Source organism: Peromyscus maniculatus, chromosome 22, assembly GCF_049852395.1.
Source record: "Peromyscus maniculatus bairdii isolate BWxNUB_F1_BW_parent chromosome 22, HU_Pman_BW_mat_3.1, whole genome shotgun sequence".
In the NCBI taxonomy this organism is placed as follows: Eukaryota; Metazoa; Chordata; class Mammalia; order Rodentia; family Cricetidae; genus Peromyscus; species Peromyscus maniculatus.
In genome coordinates this window covers 2,630,096-2,649,260 of record NC_134873.1, presented here as the reverse complement: position 1 = coordinate 2,649,260, position 19,165 = coordinate 2,630,096, and the positions used below count along the sequence as shown (strand labels likewise).

General features: G+C 60.8%; 1 protein-coding gene across 8 annotated transcripts; it reads left to right on the top strand.

The window, feature by feature from the left end:
- The first annotated feature begins 920 nt into the window (after window positions 1–920).
- Window positions 921–18,831, top strand: Tle2 (TLE family member 2, transcriptional corepressor). 8 transcript variants are annotated; one of them, XM_042267591.2, is made up of 21 exons: window positions 921–1,427; window positions 2,658–2,760; window positions 2,892–2,989; window positions 3,325–3,388; window positions 3,654–3,698; window positions 5,341–5,403; window positions 7,755–7,829; window positions 7,930–8,113; window positions 8,309–8,328; window positions 9,008–9,118; window positions 10,556–10,600; window positions 10,812–10,961; window positions 12,645–12,783; window positions 13,458–13,618; window positions 14,414–14,484; window positions 14,621–14,870; window positions 15,461–15,708; window positions 15,785–15,932; window positions 16,738–16,888; window positions 17,622–17,698; window positions 18,582–18,831. In XM_042267591.2, exons 2-21 carry the CDS (start codon window positions 2,737–2,739, stop codon window positions 18,687–18,689), a joined length of 2,232 nt encoding a protein of 743 aa, XP_042123525.1. In that variant the 5' UTR covers window positions 921–1,427; window positions 2,658–2,736; the 3' UTR covers window positions 18,690–18,831. The 8 variants fall into 8 exon arrangements, with proteins under 8 accessions (XP_042123525.1, XP_076415424.1, XP_042123526.1 ...); XM_076559309.1 differs by lacking the exon at window positions 921–1,427 and adding an exon at window positions 1,537–1,647; XM_042267592.2 differs by lacking the exon at window positions 921–1,427 and adding an exon at window positions 1,724–2,395.
- Window positions 18,832–19,165: the final 334 nt, after the last annotated feature.

The window sequence follows — 19,165 nt, the reverse complement described above, 5'->3', positions numbered from 1 at the left end:
CCCAGGAGCGTGCCCAGATTTCTGGAGTGTTCCTCGGGTCCCGCCCCATTGCCCGCTTTAGTTCTGAGCCAGGCCCCCGGGGGCTGAGGGTGCGGCTCGTCCTGACAGCCTCGGGAGGGACGGGGCACGGGGACAGAACGACCCGCCAGGGGAAATGATCAGTGAGGAGCAAACCGATCCGGCGGGACCGGGACCGGGGAGTAAGATGAAGACGTGTGCCAGAGCAGCAGGTGGTCGGTTCTCAGCCCGTGGGTCTCGACCCCTGTGAGGTCGCCTAAGACCACGGGAAACACAGATATCCACGTGGCGATTCCGAACAGTGGCAGGATTACAGTTATGAAGCAGCAAGGAAATCGTTTCCTGGTTGGGGGTCCCCACAGCATGAGGAACTGTCTTGAAGGTTTGCAGCATCAGGAACACTGAGAACCACTGAAGGAGATGCTTCCGGGGGCCCCAGGAGAGGTTCGCAGGGGAAACCTGAGTGTGGAAGCCGGAAGAAGGTTCCACTGCAGAAGGGACTGTGCACCGAACAGAGTCTGCAAAGGCCCGGGAACGAAGTAGCCTGGGATGCTGGAGAGCAGTGGTTCAGACTCTGAGGGTGCTCCGCCCTGACCACGCCCCCAGCCCCCTCACTGGGGATTCTGGGCGGGGCTCCACCCTGACCACGCCCCCAGCCCCTCACTGGGGGATTCTAGGCGGGGCTCCACCCTGACCACGCCCCCAGCCCCTCACTGGGGTTCTAGGCGGGGCTCCACCTGACCACGCCCCCAGCACCCTCACTGGGGGATTCTGGGCGGGGCTCCACCCTGACCACGCCCCCAGCCCCTCACTGGGGATTCTAGGCGGGGCTCCACCCCGACCACGCCCCCAGATCCTCACTGGGATTTTCTAGGCAGGGTCTCCAGGGAGTTACCCACTCTCCGAATGCCAACTCCCTGGGTTTTCCTTCCTGTCATTTCCCCTCCCCCGCCCCTGCGGACTTTAAGGTTGCAGTGTCAGCCTCACTGCGCTCTCTCACACTTGTGGCACCAGTGGCGCCTGTTTGCTCGCCTCTGTCATCGCTTGTCCAAAGCCTTGCTGTGCACACGCAGCTCGTGACCAGCCAGCTGCGATCTTGGCTGGTTCCGGCTCATCTCCCAGCGTCTGATCGCAGAGGGCGGCGATCCGTCCTTTCATCCTGGAAGTCCTGGGTCTCAGCTGATGTCCTCCCCTGGAGAGCGCTGCCCAGAGTCTCTCACAAAGGCCCTCGTCCCCTGCAGTTGGCTGAGCTGCCCACGGAGGTCCAAACATTAACATGAAGGGGGGTCTTCCCCACGATCGCGTTGCTCGCTTTCCCAGTGCATAGCAGTCCACAGTAGCACCGGGCGTATGGTTTTTGATTGACTTAATGATGGGCCAGAGCTGAAGTTTCTTCTCCGTGAAACGGGGTAAGAGCGCGCTTGTTCGGCCAGAGTTGGGAACAAGGGAGGGTCCCTGGGAGGGGTTCCCTGGCGACAGGTGGCTTCTCAGCTCTGGGAAACACACTTAAGCTGACGTCAGAGCTGATGGATGGCACAGGCCTGTCGCCCCAGCTACTGCGGGGACTGAGACGTGAGGATTCCAAACCCAAGTTCTGCGGGGGCCCCTGAGCAAGACCTGTCTCCAAAAGTAAAAGGAGGCTGGGGGCGTGGTTTGGAGCCAGAATCCCCAGGGAAGGGGCTGGGGGCGTGGTCAGGGGTGGAGGCCCCCCCCCATGTTCTAGTGCCCAGGTTCGATCCCCAGGGCTGAGGGTCTGTGTACTAATTTGAGGTGTCTGGCCCCCTGAGGACCCCCATCTGATAGACCCAGTGGTCTGGTGGCGGCACCAGCATGCAAGTCAAGGGCTCTGTCCTGGTCCTTCAGCTCTGATGCTCAGAGGCCACTCGTGAGGTCCCCACAGCGGGGCAGCACTGGCCGGGTCTGCCCTTCCTGGGATCGGTGTGTGTCTCCGCTTCGCCTTTGAGGGTGTTCTTCCTTCATGGGGCACCGTGCCGCTGCCTCAGGGAAACCGCTTGCAGCCCCCCAGGGCTCGGGAGCGCACAAGGAGATTTTTTTTTTCCTAACTTGTTTTTTTTTTTTCCCTCTTTCATCTTTTTTTTTTTTTGCGTGGGGGTGGGGCGGGAACGCTAGGCGCTGACTCAAGCCTCAGTTTCCCCAGCGGGTCTGGGAGCCAAGGAAGCAGACCGGTGCCACCTTAAGGCGGGTCCCGCCCGCGGCTCCCAGCCGAGCCCCGCGGAGGGAGGCGGCTCCACAGCCACCGCGGCCACCGGCCACCAGCGCCGACCCCGGGCGGCGGCCGCGGACCTGCAGCGGGCGCGGGTTGCAGCTGCCCCCGCCCGCCCGGGCTGGACGACCGACCGGGGCGAGCTGGCGGGAGGTGGGGCGCAGCGCGGGGTCCGGGTCCCCTGCCCGCGGCAGGCTCTCCCTGGCTGCTCTTTCTTTGCGTGAAAATCCCTCCCCCAGCTCCCGCTTCCCTCTCGGCTTCTCCAGCCTCAGTCTCGCCGCACCCCAGCTCTAGCTTAGCACCCCACATTCTACCCCGGGCTCTGCCCAGCACCCCACATTCTACCCCCAGCTCCACCTCGCACCCCACATTCTACTCCCAGCCTGAGCCTTGCACCCTCAATCCCTCTCCCCAGCTCCACCTCTGCACCCCAGCCACATCCCCAAGCCTCCACGAAGCTGGGGGGCCCCTTCTCCCACCTCTCCATCAGCAGGATGTACCCCCAGGGGAGGCACCCGGTAAGTACGGAGACCCCCTTCTCTGGCTGCAGGAGGGAGGACGAGGGAGGGGACCCCCTGCCCGCGGGTGCCCGGGAACTCACCCCCCACACACACACACACCCCGTGTCCTTCCCCTCTGTTCCCCTCAGACCCCGCTGCAGTCCGGCCAGCCTTTCAAGTTCTCAGTCCTGGAAATCTGTGACCGGATCAAAGAGGAATTCCAGTTTCTCCAAGCCCAGTACCACAGGTGAAGGGGACCCCCAGCTCTGGGAACTGGGAGGCCCCCCAGGGGGCGGGGCCTTGTGGAGGGGGCGTGGTCTCCAGGGCAAGGGGCCGGGCTCACTGGGCCGATTGGAGGGCTTCGCGGTGGAGGTGGCGCTCCCCAGGTGAGGTGAGTGGGTTCTGGGAAAGCCTTCCCTGAGGAAGGGTTTGATCCCACCCAGGAGGGTAGGCCTGGGGTCACCAGAGCGGGGGACAGTTTCTAAAGAAGTGGGGGCAGGCACCCCCACCTGTCACTGTGGAAACTGACCCACGAGGGGTGTGGCGAGGTGACCCCCTTTCTTGTCCAATCTTCCCGTCCAGCCTCAAGCTGGAGTGTGAGAAGCTGGCCAGCGAGAAGACAGAGATGCAGCGGCATTACGTGATGGTAGGGGTCCCCGCCCTGGCTGCCCCTCCTCCTGCCCTCCCTAAAGAGGGAAGCCTGGGGTATCAGGCCTTGGGGACTGCCTGCTTGTCCGTCTCTCTGAGCCCAACTCTGGCCCACCTTCTGGGGTCCCCTTCTGGGTCCCCATGGGACTCAGGGCTTTCATGTCCTGCCCTGATGCTCCCCCCACTCGCGAGGCTGGGGCAACGCTCCGTGTCCCCGGGGTGGGGCTGGCTGTCCACACTGGCCAATGCTGTCTCCTTTGCAGTACTACGAGATGTCCTACGGCCTCAACATTGAAATGCACAAACAGGTGACCCTTCGGGGACGGGGGTCTGTGGGAAGGCGCGACGCACATCCTCGGGGCAGAGGCCATCCTCAAACATCTCCCGAGGCCTCAGAGGGCCGTCCCAAGGCCAGGGGAAGAGATTTCAGTCTTGTAACAAAAAATGTTCTCAGCATCTAGGGACAGTGGCCTGAGCAGGCACAGCAGAGGGAATAGGGTGTCCCCATGGAGGAGGGCCTGGGCTGCAGGCCAAGGAGGTCTGGGAGGCAACTTTCATTCCAGCAGGGACTCCATTGCAGAGCCAGATCTCTGCAGTTGTGTGATAGACCCCTGGGAGCCTGTGATGGACCCTGGGAGCCTGTGATGGACCCTGGGAGCCTGTGGTGGACCCCGGGAGCTGGTGGTGGACCCCGGGGGCTGGTGGTAAACCCCAGGAGCCGGTGGTGAACCCCACGAGTCTGTTGGTGTTCTGTGTGTGCTTCTGATAAGAGCGGCCTGGAGGCCCGGGATGACTGCTCTCTCTGTGCTTGGCCCGCTGCTGTGACTCAGCCTGGCTCTGCCTTTTGGATAGACCACAAGGTTTTGTGTCAGTCTCTGGGTGTTCTGACATGGTTCTCAGGGTTCTGAGGTAGAGTTCAGAGGTCTGAGGTAGCCCTGAAGGTTCTGAGCTAGCCCTGAAGATTCTGAGATAGCCCTGGAGGTTCTGAGCTAGCCCTGAAGGTTCTGAGCTAGCCCTGAAGGTTCTGAGATAGCTCTGGAGGTTCTGAGATAGCCCTGGAGGTTCTGAGATAGCCCTGGAGGTTCTGAGATAGCCCTGGAGGTTCTGAGCTAGCCCTGAAGGTTCTGAGCTAGCCCTGAAGGTTCTGAGATAGCTCTGGAAGTTCTGAGATAGCTCTGGAGGTTCTGAGATAGCCCTGGAGGTTCTGAGATCGCCCTGGAGGTTCTGAGATAGCACTCCAGGTTGTAAGGTTAACCCTGTGAGCTCCTGAGGCCCCACTGAGTGGCGCTGGGGTTCTGAGATGTACTCTCCATTGTGAAGATTGACCCCAGAGGTCCATAGCCAACCCTGGGCCCCCAGAGTGGCCAGTGACTTTGGGGGTCCTGAGGGTTCAGAGACCCGTGGATGAATGGATTCATAGGCTCTGCCCCTGAGGACCTAAGATTCCATGGCAGAGCCCCACCCTGGGCTCGCTGTGTAGATGCAGAGTGGACTAGGCGTGGGACGCACTGGGTTTTGTGGGTCTCGGTGCTGATGTGGGCAGCAGGAGTGCTGGTCCCCTGGTCCGGTGAAGGACACGGGCAGGTCTGGTGGGGAACAAGAGGCAACCACAGACACACACACACACACACACACACACACACACACACACACACACACCCCGCCTCCGAAGACTTGAGGAGAGCTGGGACACTGCAGCTGGGCACACACACCCGGGCTCAGACAGTGACCCCCGTGCCTCCGAGATCTGTCCGTCTAAGTCCCACACTTCTGAGGGCTTCACGGGGGTGGAGCGGGGCGTCTCTGACTTGCAAGACCACAGCCTCCATTTCCCCATGGCATCAGGAGGCCAGGACTGCCCGGTCAGTCAGCTTCATACATGCTCAGGGCACTGGGGGTCGGGGTGGTGGAGGTGACTGTTCCCTCCAATCCCGACCGTCTTGTCGCTAGGCTGAAATTGTGAAACGGCTCAGCGCGATCTGCGCCCAGATGGTCCCGTTCCTCACACAGGAGGTGAGTGCGGCTGTGCCGAGGGTGGGGAAGGGACAGGGCGGGTGTCCTGGGCCCTGTGGAAAGGGAGGCCACGCTGACGGGGGGCGGGGCCCGAGGACCCTGGCTGACGGTGCAGACTAGGGACTTTCTGCTCATGTGTCTGCATGCGCGTGCATGAGGAGGCCGGAGGTCAGCTTCCGTGTCCTTCCTCAGGTACCATCCACCTGCATTTGCTTTTATTACAATTTTGTGTATTTATTTAACTTTGTGTCTGGGTGTTTTGCATGCCTTCATGTCTGTGTACCGTGTCCATGCAGTACCTGCAGAGGCCGGAAGGGGGCGTCTGGTCCCCTGGAGCTGGAGTCACAGGCGCTTGTGAGCTGCCTTGTTGGGGCTGGGAACCGAACCCGGGTCCTCTGTGGGAGCAGCCCGTTCGTTAACCACTGGGCAAACCCACTATTTATTTTTTGGGAGGGGGTGCATGGGCCACAGCACACATGTGGAGGTCAGAGGCCAACTTTCGGGAGTGGGTCGTCCCCTCATACCATGTGGTTTCCAAGGATTAAACGAAGGTGTTAGGTAGGGCTTGGCTGCAATCATCTCCCTGCTGAGCCATCTTGCCCCACCCCTACCCCCTTTAATAGACAGGGACTCCGACTGGCCTGGGAATTCGCCAAGTTGGGGATGCTGTGGGATCAGTGAGCCCCAGGATCTCCTCACTGGTGCTGGAATTACAGGCGCACCCCACACGCCACAGGGGCTCTTGGGGAATCGAACTCAGGTCCTCGTGGTTGCATGACAAGCACTTTACCGACTCAGTCATTTCTCTAACCCTGGCTCTCTGCTCTGGATGGTTAGCTAGGGTACACCTGTACCCCACGGCTCCCAGGCCGTGTGACCGTGTGCTGTGTGACCTTAGGCAGGACGCACGCCTCTCTGTGCTCACCTCCTGCTTAGGGTATCTATCCTAAGGGTTAGGTGAGCACTTCCGGGCCTATTCCTTACTGAATGATGCTCTGGGGGCTGGGCCACACACAGGCCACGCTGCAGGTCCCCACTCCCAAGTTAGCAGATCCAGGGCCGGGATGTGGGGCGTGGGGAGAGAACGGGGAACCCCGCTTCAGACCGCAGAGTCGGGAAGTTCCGGGATAGGGGGTGGGGCGGGGTGGGGGGAAGGCCGCCCAGCCCTGTGAGTGAGCTACATGCCGCCCAGCCGTGCACTTGAAATGGTTCCGAAGAGTAGGATTTGTGAGGTGTTCTTAGTACAGTGACTTTGAACACGGAGTCGGCGGAGAGAGGGGACCTGGGTAAAGAGCTCATGGAAACGTCAGGAAGCTCTGTGGGCCTGTGAGCAGCTCCCCAGTCCTGCCGACTGCGGGACCTGGCCATTGGAGGCGTTCCTCCAGAGGCCTGAGAGCAGGGTGGGCACCCTGGGCACCCCACGCAGCCAGCGTCCTCAGCTTTCTCTGGGGGACCTACTGCCGCTCCCCCGAGGGTGGGCAAAGGTCTCCTCACAGAGGGGCCAGGGTCCCCTGCGGGGTCACCAGCCATGTGTGCTCACGTGTATTGCACTCATCCGTGTTTAACGATGCAGTGCTGGGGATGAACATGAAGGGTGGGCACGATCCTGAACTGCATGCCCAGACCTAGGCTGCCCATTCTGGGGTGGGTGCTTGGTATGTGGATGCTTGGTATATGGGAACTTAGTATGTGGGTACTTAGTACATAGGTACTTGGTACATGGATGCTTGGTATTCGGGTACTTGGTATTTGGGTGCTTAGCATGTGGGCGCTTGGTATACTGGTGTTTTGTGCGTGGGTGCTTGTTTATGCAGATATCTGTGGGGGTGTGGCTGGCACCCTGAGGAGGCTGGGAGGATGCCAGCAGCCCTCAGGGGCTGGAACCGGCTGGAACCGGCCCCAGCCAGACTCTGAACGTCAGTCAAGGTGTATTCCTGTATTTGTTTCTTTTGTAATGGAAGCTGGGTGACTCTGGTCATTCCAGTGCTTGGGAGGCCGAGGCAGGAGGATTGCTGGGAGTTTGAGACCTGACTAGGCTGATCATGAGACGGAAAACAACCAGAGAGGGGCCGGGAAGGTGGCTCAGTGGATAAAGCGCGTGCCACACAAGAATGAGGACCTGAGTTCAAATCCCCAGCACCTGGGAGGAGCCAGGCACGGGGGACAGGGGGACCCTGGGCTGTGACGTGAGACCTGGCCTCACAACAAGGTGGGGACAGCCAGTACCCGCCTCTGCCCCCCACATGCGCGCGCGCGAGAGAGAGAGAGACAGACAGACAGACAGACAGACAGACGGACGGACGGACGGACAGCCAGGCTGGGCCTCCGCTCAGCGCCCCCTTCGCCCGCAGCATCAGCAGCAGGTTCTCCAGGCCGTGGACCGAGCCAAGCAGGTGACCGTGGGGGAACTGAACAGCCTCCTGGGGGTGAGTCACCCCAGCCCACCGCCTCGGGGACGCCCCACTCGCCCTCTGCGCGCCCCTGCCCGCGCCCCCTGCGCCCCCTGGCCATCCTCTCCCCCTTCAGCAGCAGAATCAGCTGCAGCCGCTGTCTCACGCCCCCCCTGCACCTCTCACCCCGCGCCCAGCCGGCCTGGTGGGCGCCGGGGCCTCGGGGCTGCTGGCCCTGTCCGGGGCGCTGGCTGCGCAGGCCCAGCTGGCGGCGGCGGCCAAGGAAGACCGCGTGGGTGTGGACGCGGAGGGGTCCAGAGGTGAGTGGGTGGCCCCGGGTGACCGTGACCGGGAGGGTAAGGGGTAGCAGGGGTTTCCTGCTGTGTGCCCTTGGGGCACCACTAACCCTCTCTGGGCGTCTCCCTGGAGGGTTCTGAGCTGGGAAGGAGCTGTTCTGTACACCATGGTGTCTAACCCCGAATTCTGTTTTCTCTCGGCTTCCTGCCATCCGCCAGTGGACAGAGCGGCGAGCAGGGTCAGTTCACGTGAGCTGGCCGTGGCGGCTGTGGGGGGCGGGTGCACGGGACCACGGGGAGCCTCCCCACCTGGTGTACGGGGTGCTGGGGCTGGATCCGGGGCCTGGTGAAGACGGGGCCTCGCTCCGCAGCCCCAGCCGGCCTTTGTTCTGGGGTTAGAACTGTGCCCCACAGAGCCAGCCGTGATTTGGTTAATTCCAGGCATGGCCTCGCGTTGTAGCCCACGCTGAGCCCTCTGCCTCGGTTCCTCCAGTTCCGCTGTAATCGCTGTGCCGCAGTAAGACCCGCCAGGGTCCTCACGCTGGCACACTCCTTGCTTGGCTCAGGCTTTGTTTGAGGGTTCGCATCCCCCAATCTCAAGTGGTTGGCTATGGGTGTTTGATGGATTGCAAGCCCCACTGTGATGCATTTTCATGGGACTCAGTTTCCCCATCTGTACAGAGCCAGAGAATTTAGCACTGGGGCTGAGGTAGGGTAGATTTCCCCACCTAGAATCCCCCAGTGAGGGGCTGGGGGCGTGGTCAGGGTGGAGCCCCGCCCAGAATCCCCAGTGAGGGGCTGGGGGCGTGGTCAGGGTGGAGCCCCGCCCAGAATCCCCCAGTGAGGGCACTCAGTGTTCTCTGGACAAGGATGTAGCCTGAGAACCCACGCCCTTTACCCCTTCCTGTCTCCCTGCAGAGTGCGTCCCCCTCCCCTCCGGAGAGTCTGGTGGAAGAGGAGCATCCTAGCAGCCGAGGGGGCAATGGGAAGCAGCAGAGAGCAGAAGACAAGGATCTCTCAGGACCTTATGTGAGTTCGGGAGAGAGAAGCAGAAACTGGGGTAGACAGAGATGGACCTGGGTTCGCCCCTGAGCAGATCCTTGGGAAGTGTGTCCATGAGGCTCGCTCTGTAGCCTCCTTTGTTTGTGGAGCACCTGCCAATCAAAAGACACTTTGTCCTACCGGGCTTCATGGCTAAGTGTCTGTAGCCAAGGGGACATGCAGCTGTTCTGATATATTTCCACCGTGAGCTGCTGCGGGTATTGCTCAGAGGTAGAGCACCTGCCTAGAATCCCCACTGAGGGGCTGGGGGCGTGGTCAGGGTGGAGCCCCGCCCAGAATCCCCACTGAGGGGCTGGGGGCGTGGTCAGGGTGGAGCCCCGCCTAGAATCCCCAGTGAGGGGCTGGGGGCGTGGTCGGGGTGGAGCCCCGCCTAGAATCCCCAGTGAGGGGCTGGGGGCGTGGTCAGGGTGGAGCCCCGCCTAGAATCCCCCAGTGAGGGGCTGGGGGCGTGGTAAGGGTGAAGCCCCGCCTAGAATCCCCAGTGAGGTCTGGGGGCGTGGTCAGGGTGGAGCCCCGCCCAGAATCCCCACTGAGGGGCTGGGGGCGTGGTCAGGGTGGAGCCCCGCCTAGAATCCCCAGTGAGGGGCTGGGGGCGTGGTCGGGGTGGAGCCCCGCCTAGAATCCCCAGTGAGGGGCTGGGGGCGTGGTCAGGGTGGAGCCCCGCCTAGAATCCCCCAGTGAGGGGCTGGGGGCGTGGTAAGGGTGAAGCCCCGCCTAGAATCCCCAGTGAGGGGCTGGGGGCGTGGTCAGGGTGGAGCCCCGCCTAGAATCCCCCAGTGAGGGGCTGGGGGCGTGGTCAGGGTGGAGCCCCGCCCAGAATCCCCAGTAAGGGGCTGGGGGCGTGGTCGGGGTGGAGCCCCGCCCAGGATCCCCAGTGAGGGGCTGGGGGCGTGGTCAGGGTGGAGCCCCGCCCAGAATCGCCCAGTGAGGGCTGGGGGCGTGGCTTAGGGACGGAAGGCTTCTAGGAGACCCTAGGTGCCACCCTCAGCTGCACAAGGGGTGTGAGCTTGGGAGGGAAGCCAGAGACCGCAGTTCTGGAGACTTCGGTTCAGGTTGCACCCTTGGCTCCTCCCCGGGTGTCCCAGTGTGGTCTGTCCTGCCGTCGGGGTCAGGAAAGGCGTTTCCAGCCTCTGGGGATGAAGGTGGGAGTTGGTGTTGTTCCTCCGGAGGGCGGTGGGGGCCGGAGAAGGTCGCAGAGCAGAGATTGAAGGGAGGCTTCCTGGGCGAGCACGGTCAGGCCCCCCCGAGGGCAGCGAGGCCGGGTGCAGGGGAGGTGGTGGGCAGAGGTGGACAGGCAGACCTGCCTGAGAGATGTGTGGAGTTGAGGCGGGAAGAGGGCTGGGCATGGTGTGGAGGCAGGGGCATGACGGGCTGTGTGCCCTCTGTTTCTCTCCCCCCCCCCAGGAAAGTGATGAAGACAAAAGCGATTATAACCTGGTGGTGGATGAGGTGAGACGCTGGGGTTGATCAAGGGGGACACTGGAGCCCACAGCGGAGGGGGCCACCCCTTCCCTGGCCTCAGACTCCCGGGAGTGAGGCCGAGCCCCTCCCCTCACAGAGGCTGCCCGGTCGGTGCCCGGGGAGTGGGGCGCTGCGTGGCGGCCGTGGGCGTCTGCTTCACCCACTCCCCGCCCAGCGTCCGTCACCTTCTTGAATTCAGGACCAGCCCTCAGAGCCGCCCAGCCCTGCGGCCACCCCCTGTGGGAAGGCGCCCCTCTGCATTCCTGCCCGCAGGGACCTGGCGGACAGCCCAGCCTCCCTGGCCTCCAGCTTGGGCTCACCACTGCCCAGAAGCAAAGACCTAGCCCTGGTACGGAAGAGGGGTGGGGAGGCGTGAAACTCATTTTATTTGTCCCGGGGTGGCCTGGAAACAGACAGTGCCATGGGCAGATCAGCCAGGCTAGGGGAGTCGAGATTTTCCCATTCGTTTTCGTTTGTGGGTTTTCTTTTGTTTGTTTGGTTTTGGTTTGTTTCTGAGACAGTATTTCTTGGCTGCCGACTCTTCACATCGTCTAGGATGGCCTTGGATTCCCGGTCCTCCTGTCTGAGGCGGGACAGGTGCTCACCACACCTGACTTTGTTCTTGATTTTCTGGGCCCCTCGTTTTTTTGGTTTTGTTTTTTTACAAGGAAACATTTTAAAATCAACTTGGTGGCCAAGCTGGGCGAAGAAACAGGACCCAGCTGGGTCACTCACTTCCTGCAATGGCGGGCACCCCCCCCACCCCAGTACTGGGTCCTGAATGCTCTGAGTGCCCCTGGAAGTCAGCAGAGGCCTCCCCTGCCCCACCCCAGACGTCCCCGGAAGTCCGGGCTACCTCCCGGGGGTCTTGCCCAGGGCTAGAGAGGGTCTGTGTCTAGGCCTTCCAGCCCCTGCAGGTTGCCATGGCAACCGCCCGCCATTGTGGGCTCCTAATGTGTGTGTTACCTAATCCCCTCCCCACTCAGGGAGACCTTAGGGGTGCAGGGCAGCTCTAGCCGGCTGGAGAACTCCCCAAGGGCGCCCCTCAGCCCACCAGGGTCACCTCTGTCACCAGGGTCACCAGAGGATCCGGAGTCCAAAGTCATCTTCCTCTGTAGGCGGTCAGCTCAGGGCTAGCCTCGGCTGTCCAAGCCCTGTCTCCAAACAGAGGAGGCCTGGCTGGCTGGCGGCGGCGGCGGCCGCCATCAAGTCTCCCCTCCCGGCCCTAGGGACAGAGGTGGACAATGTGGCCCAAGTGGGGCTGAGGACCTCTGAGGTCAAAGGGCCCACTGCTCTGGCAGTCTATCAGTTTCTTTGGTTTTTGAGACATGGTCTAACTATGTACCCGAGGCTGGCCTCCAACTCACAGAGATCCCCCTGCCTCTGCTGTGGAGCGCTGGGATTAAAGTTGTGCACCATCACATATTGCCCAGCTTCTAAGTTAAAACTTTTTGTTTTTGTTTTTTTGTGTTTTTTTTTTTGTTGTTGTTGTTGTTTTGGTTTTTCGAGACAGGGTTTCTCTGTGTAGCTTTGCACCTTTTCTGGAACTCACTTGGTAGCCCAGGCTGGCCTCGAACTCACAGAGATCCGCCTGGCTCTGCCTCCTGAGTGCTGGGATTAAAGGCGTGCGCCACCACCAACCAGTGAACATTTTTAGAAAAAAAATTGTGTGTGTGTGTGTGCGCACAAGTGCCATAGTGCATATGTGGAGGTCAGAGTTCAGCTCTGGGGAGTCAGTTCTCTACCATGTGGGTTTTAGGGATTGAACACAGATGATCAGGCTTGGCCACAGTCACCCTTATCCGCTGGGCCATCTTGCCAGCCCAGTTGCCTCTGACTTTGTCACTGTCTCTGGGGAGCACATTGCTGTCCCCAAGAGTTCCCACCTCTCTGCATGCACCCTCTACGGAGAACCCCATTCACACCCACACTCCTGGGGTGTGCTCACCGAGTGCAAGCTGGTCCCCGCCCACTCCCCTCCTTGGCGTCAGAGTGGCCCCTGCAGTGACTAGTGACCCTTTGTTCTCCACAGAATGATCTCCCCACAGGGACTCCTGCCTCCAGGTCATGTGGTCCCTCTCCACCCCAGGACGCGTCCACCCCAGGGCCCAGCTCTGCCGGTCACCTCTGTCAGCTGGCAGCTCAGCCAGCGCCATCCACAGACAGCATTGGTGAGTCCCCGCCTGCCCGGCATACCTGTCCCAGAGGGACCCTCCAAAGTAGAAAGGATGCGGTGGTGGCGCCCGCCTTTAATCTCAGCACTCGGGAGGCAGAAGCAGGAAGATCTCTGTGAGTTGGAGGCCAGCCTGGGCTACAGAGTGAGTTCCAGGACAGCCTGGCTACACAATGAGACCCTGTCTGAAAAAACAAAACAAAACAAAACAAAACAAAACAAAAAACAAAACAAAACAACAAAAAACCCCAAAACAAAACAAAACAACAACAACAACAACAAAAAAAAAAAAACTCAAAAAACCAAGAAGAAAAAAGTGAAGAAAAGACAGAGGTTGACGATTGGACCCCAGATCCCAGATTTACCACCTGGAACGGCTTATGAACCCAGCCAGGCGCTGACTCGCTCTGGGCCTTAGTTTTCTTGTCTTGGCTTCTTACTGCTCAGGCTAGGAAACTGAAGCCCTGGGAGACAAACTGACCCCCACTTAATGACACAAGCCTGGGCCAGCAGCAGCTGGGCGACCTCAGGCTAGACACCCGATCCCTCTGAGCCTTGGCTTCTCCTCCCACCGAGTCTGGGTTTTTGAAGGCTGTGTGGGAGTTCATCAGCTGACGGACGGGGGAATGGGATCTGGGTGTCTGAATGTGTGTCCTGGCCCTTCTCACTCAGCCCTGAGGAGTCCCCTGACCCTGTCCAGCCCCTTCACCTCGTCCTTCAGCCTGGGCTCCCACGGCACCCTCAACGGGGACCTCTCCATGCCCGGCTCCTATGTCAGCCTTCACCTGTCCCCCCAGGTCAGCAGCTCTGTCGTGTACGGACGCTCACCCCTGGTGAGTCCTCGGGGTACAGACTACCAGGACGGTCAGCAGAGCCCGGGGATCTCTGGGGGCGGGGCGGGGGGCAGAGGGAGAAGCCTGCTTCATCCAGAGAGACCGGAATTATAAAGAGAGGAGCTGAGCCTGGGACTCGGTGGTAGGGTGCATGCCCGGCACCGGAGAAGCCCTGGGCACCATTCCCAGTGCCACTTAACTGGGCGTGTGGCGCATGGTGCATGCCTGTCACCCCAGCACTGGGGAGCCGAAGGCTGGCGGATCAGGAGTTCAAAGCCAGCTCATGACACATAAGTCTGTTTCGGGAATGAATGGGGGTGGGGGTGGTGGCAGTGGCGCAGGCCTTTATTCCCAGCACCCGGGAGGCAGAGGCAGGCGGATCTCTGTGAGTTCGAGGCCAGCCTGGTCTACAGAGCGAGATCCAGGACAGCCAGGGCCACACAGAGAAACCCTGTCTTGAAAAAAGCAAACAAAGCAAAGCAAAACAAAACAACAACGAAAAAAAAACAAAACAAAATAAAAAATAAAGAAAGAAAGAAGGGGAAACAGGTCCAGCCTGTACGCGGGAAGATGATCCGAGCCTCACCCAGGTTAGCTCGTGTAAAAAGGAATGAGGCCGGGTTAAAAAGCCTGGCCTGGGAGGTCATTTAAAAAGCCCAGTAGCAGCAAGCTTGCAAGTGTTTCTGCTTGCTTGGGGAGGGGCTGAGGAGCTGAGGGGCAGATGGGCGTGGGATGGGACCTGGGTGAGGGGGTGCCGGCGCCCCTGCCTCGGGTCACGTCTCTGGCCTCTGGCAGATGGCATTTGAGTCACACCCGCATCTCCGAGGCTCGTCCATCTCCTTGCCTGGCATCCCCGGGGCGAAGCCGTGAGTAGCACGTGGGCTGCGCCATCTCCAGGGTGTGTGGGGGGCATGGGTCCCTGTCTTCCTGGGACACACTGGCAGCTCGGGCACCTGTGCTGGGGTGGGGTGGGCCTCCCACCCGTGTCCGCGACCTCCTCAGGGCCTACTCCTTCCACGTGTCTGCGGACGGCCAGATGCAGCCTGTGCCCTTCCCATCGGATGCGTTGGTGGGCACCGGCATCCCCCGCCACGCGCGGCAGCTGCACACGCTGGCCCACGGCGAGGTGGTGTGCGCCGTCACCATCAGTGGCTCCACGCAGCACGTGTACACGGGCGGCAAAGGCTGCGTGAAGGTGTGGGACGTGGGCCAGCCGGGGAGCAAGACACCAGTGGCCCAGCTGGATTGCCTGGTGAGGGCGGGGCCTGCGGGGCTGGGCGGGGTCGGTGGAGTCGGGGCGGGGCCTGGGAGGCCGGGGCGGGGCCTGGGAGGCCGGGGCGGGGTTCGTAGGACTGGGTTAGGCGGAGTTTGCAGGTCTGGGCGGGGTCTGTGGGGCCAGGGCGGGGCCTGGGAGGCCGGGGCGGGGTTTGTAGGACTGGGGGGGGTGTCCTGTGGGGTTAGGTGGAGTTTGCAGGACTGGGAGGGGTCTGTAGGGCCAGGGCGGGGCCTGTGAGGCCGGGGCGGGGTTCGTAGGACTGGGTTAGGCGGAGTTTGCAGGACTGGGCGGGGCCTGTGAGGTCAGGGCGGGGCCTGTGCGGCGGGGGCGGGTTTCGTGGGACTGGGGGGGGGTCCTGTGGGGTTAGGCGGAGTTTGCAGGACTGGGCGGGGCCTGTGGGGTTAGGCGGAGTTTGCAGGACTGGGGGGGGGTCCTGTGGGGTTAGGCGGAGTTTGCAGGACTGGGCGGGGTCTGTAGGGCCGGGGCGGGGCCTACAGTAAAGGTAGAGGCCTGTGGAAACCTGCGGCGGCCCCAACCCTGCCCTGGCTTGCTTCTCACTGCGGCAGAACCGCGACAACTACATCCGCTCCTGCAAGCTGCTGCCCGACGGGCAGAGTCTGATTGTGGGCGGCGAGGCCAGCACCCTGTCCATCTGGGACCTGGCAGCACCCACACCACGCATCAAGGCGGAGCTGACCTCGTCCGCCCCGGCCTGCTATGCGCTGGCCGTCAGCCCCGACGCCAAGGTCTGCTTCTCCTGCTGCAGCGATGGCAACATCGTGGTCTGGGACCTGCAGAACCAGGCTATGGTCAGGTGTGTGCGGCGGCCGGGGACGCGGTAGGGGACACACAGGTGGATGTGGACATGGACGCCTGCCCTCCACCCACAGGCAGTTCCAGGGCCACACGGACGGGGCCAGCTGCATAGACATCTCGGACTACGGGACCCGGCTGTGGACTGGGGGCCTGGACAACACTGTGCGCTGCTGGGACCTGCGTGAGGGCCGCCAGCTTCAGCAACATGACTTCAGCTCCCAGGTGCGCCCGCAACCCCACCTTCCCCAGGGTGCCCCTCCCTGGCCCGGAGAGGATAGGACGCGGGGTCAGTGGAGAGGGCTGGGTGGGTAAAGCGTTTGTCTAGCATGAGGACTTGAGTTCAAATCCACATGAAAAGCCAGACGTGGGGCTGGAGAGACGGCTCAGCGACCAAGAGCACTGGCTGCTCTTCCAGAGGACCTGGGTTCAATTCCCAGCACCCACATGACAGCTCACAACTGTAACTCCAAGATCTGACACCTTCACAGACATACACGCAGGCAAAACACCAGTGCACATTAAAAAAAAAAAAGGCCAGGTGTAATGGTGGTGCCTGCCTGTAACCCTGGCATGTGGAGACAGGGGGATCCCGGGCTGGCTGGAGGGCCAGAGGTTCAGTGAGAGACCCTGCCTCAAACACAAGGTGAGGTGGCACATGTTTTCACGTCTTTAATCCTGGCACTGGGAGGCAGAGGCAGGAGGATCTCTGTGAGTTCAGCCTGGTCTACGGAGTGAGTTCCAGCATGGCCAGAGCTGCATAGTGAGACCCTGTCTCAAAAATGCAAAATAGTTCCAAAGCAAAGAGCGACTCAGTGCAGTGTGTGTGTGTGTGTGTGTGTGTGTGTGTATGTGAGTGTGTGTGTGTGTCCCGCAACACACACTCAGAAGCAGGCCTTGTAGGCCGGGCTCAGCCCCGGGCCCTGAGCAGCTCCCTCTGCGCAGAATCCCGCGGTTCCATGTGCTAAGGAAGATGCGACCCCCGCCGGCAGCGGCGTGGCCTCAGTGCTCCCTCCCTCTCTTGCCCCAGATTTTCTCGCTGGGCCACTGCCCCAACCAGGACTGGCTGGCCGTCGGGATGGAGAGCAGTCACGTGGAGGTGCTGCACGTGCGCAAGCCTGAGAAGTACCAGCTACGCCTGCACGAGAGCTGCGTGCTGTCACTCAAATTCGCCTCCTGTGGTACAGGCCCGGGAGACCCCGTGGGGCCGTAAAGGCGGGGGGGGGGGGGGGGGGGGGAGGGGGGGTGCCCCAAAATGGCTGGAGTTAGAAAGGCAACCATTTACCCAGGCCTGTCCACCCAGCCACTTACTGAGGTCAAAGCCGGCTTAGGTAAATGCCCAGACACACAGATGTCTCAAAATAAATAAAAGGATGGAGAGGTGGCTACCAGGTGAGGTAGCCACGCCTTTAATCCCAGCACTCTGGAGGCAGAGGCAGGTGGATCTCTGTGAGTTTGAGGCCAGCCTGAGCTACAGAGTGAGATCCAGGAAAGGCACCAAAACCACACAGAGAAACCCTGTCACGAAAGACGACACAAAGTTAAAAACAAACAAAACTGAAGTCATTCCATGTTGACCTCTGACCTCCACACACCAAAGATAAAAGTGTTTTAAAAACATGTTTCCCTCATGCTAGCTGCCAATACAAAAAGACGCAGCCAATTGTTTTTGGGACAAGGTATTCCCTGGAAGTCTGGGTTGCCTTCAAACTTACAGCAACCCTCCTGCCTCAGCCTCCCCCATCCTCGGCTTCTCTGACTAAAGGAGCCGTGGTCTGGGGTTTGACTGGCAGCTCTCAGCTTTTTTGACTTTGCAGAGTAGCGGGCTGGGGCGGAGCTTCAAAGAGCCCAGGAGCAGAGTCCCCGCCGCGGGAGGCCCTGGTCCGTCACGGCCACTCTTCTGTCCCTCCCCAGGACGCTGGTTTGTGAGCACAGGCAAGGACAACTTGCTCAACGCCTGGAGGACACCCTACGGGGCCAGCATTTTTCAGGTACCCACAGTCCCCAGCTGGTGGCCACCGCTGGAGTCTTGTGTCCTGGACATTTCCTGTTGTGGAGCCCCCACACACACACACTTCAGGTTCCATTCTGAGCACAATGTCCCCGGGGTCCATGCTGCTCCAGTTCATGGCCGAGTGTGTGTCCTGGAAGTGAGTGGACCATGCATGCCGAGTGCGCTGAGGGCTTTTCATCCACTTCAGCGACAGTGGGTGACTCCCACCACAGCACACATCTGTTTCCCTCTGGATGATTTCATTATTTCATTACATGCAGTGAAACTTGAAAAAGGGCCTCACAGCCCTGCCTTAGTCACCCGAGGGTGGGCATGTGTGATGCTGTGGATGGGGCCAGGGCTTCACGGGTGCTGGGTGAGCACTACCCCCCAGTCAGCCCCAGGCCTCGACAGCAGCTTCTACTAAGTCTGGAACTTGTGAATGCAACATAGCCATCTTCCAAATTTCCCATCCTCCCCAGCAGCCTCCAATCCTGAGTAGCACTGTTCTTTTGTGAGTTAGTGATGTGGAATCCCTTTATATCAACCCTTCACATGTCAGGATACCGCTGACCCCTTGAATATGGTGACAAAGCTCCGTGATCCCAGCACTTGGGTGGGACAGAGGCGTGGCTGGTTTGAGGCCAGTCTGGTCTACAGAGTGAGACTTGGAAGGGGAAGTCAGGTGGTTGTAAATGTGCGCTTTGGTGTCCTCAAGCCCGCTGAAGTCACGAAGAGTCCTGTCACGCTCGCCCCCAGCTAGAGGGTGCTGGCCATGCCCACATCCATCAGCCTTTCCTGTCCCCAAGCGCCATGCTTCCGGCTTGTGAACTTCGTGGCGACCACGTGGCTGCCCCTCACCTTTCCTTTCTCTGTCCCAGTCCAAAGAGTCATCTTCTGTGTTGAGCTGCGACATCTCCAGGAATAACAAATACATCGTGACAGGCTCAGGGGACAAGAAGGCCACCGTGTACGAGGTGGTGTACTGAGCCCATCTGCCTGCATCCCCAGGTCACCTGCCTGAGGACGGCCACTGTCCACTCTGCTCATACCCCGGCGGTTCCCTCCCTCCTGGCTGGGTGGGGCTGTGTGGGGCTGGAGGCCTTGGGGAAATATAACTGTATTTATCGACTTGCTTTCCTTTTGTGTGTGCGTCAAGTGTGGGGAGGCTGGGGCCAGCTGAGTGTCAGTCCCTATGGGTCTTTACCCTGATTTGCAAACAAGGTCTTGAGCTCACTGGCATGGTAGGCTTGTCATTGAGCGCCAGGGACCCTGCTGTCTCCACATCTACAACCGGGATCACAGGTGTGCCACTTTAACACATGGGATCTAGGGATCTGAACTCAGGTCCTCAGCTTGCTGGCAAGCATTTTACCAACTGAGTGATCTCCCTAGCTCTGTTAAAAACAAAACAGGGCAGGGTGCGGCCTCTCTATGTAGCCCTGGCTGTCCCAGAACACTCTCT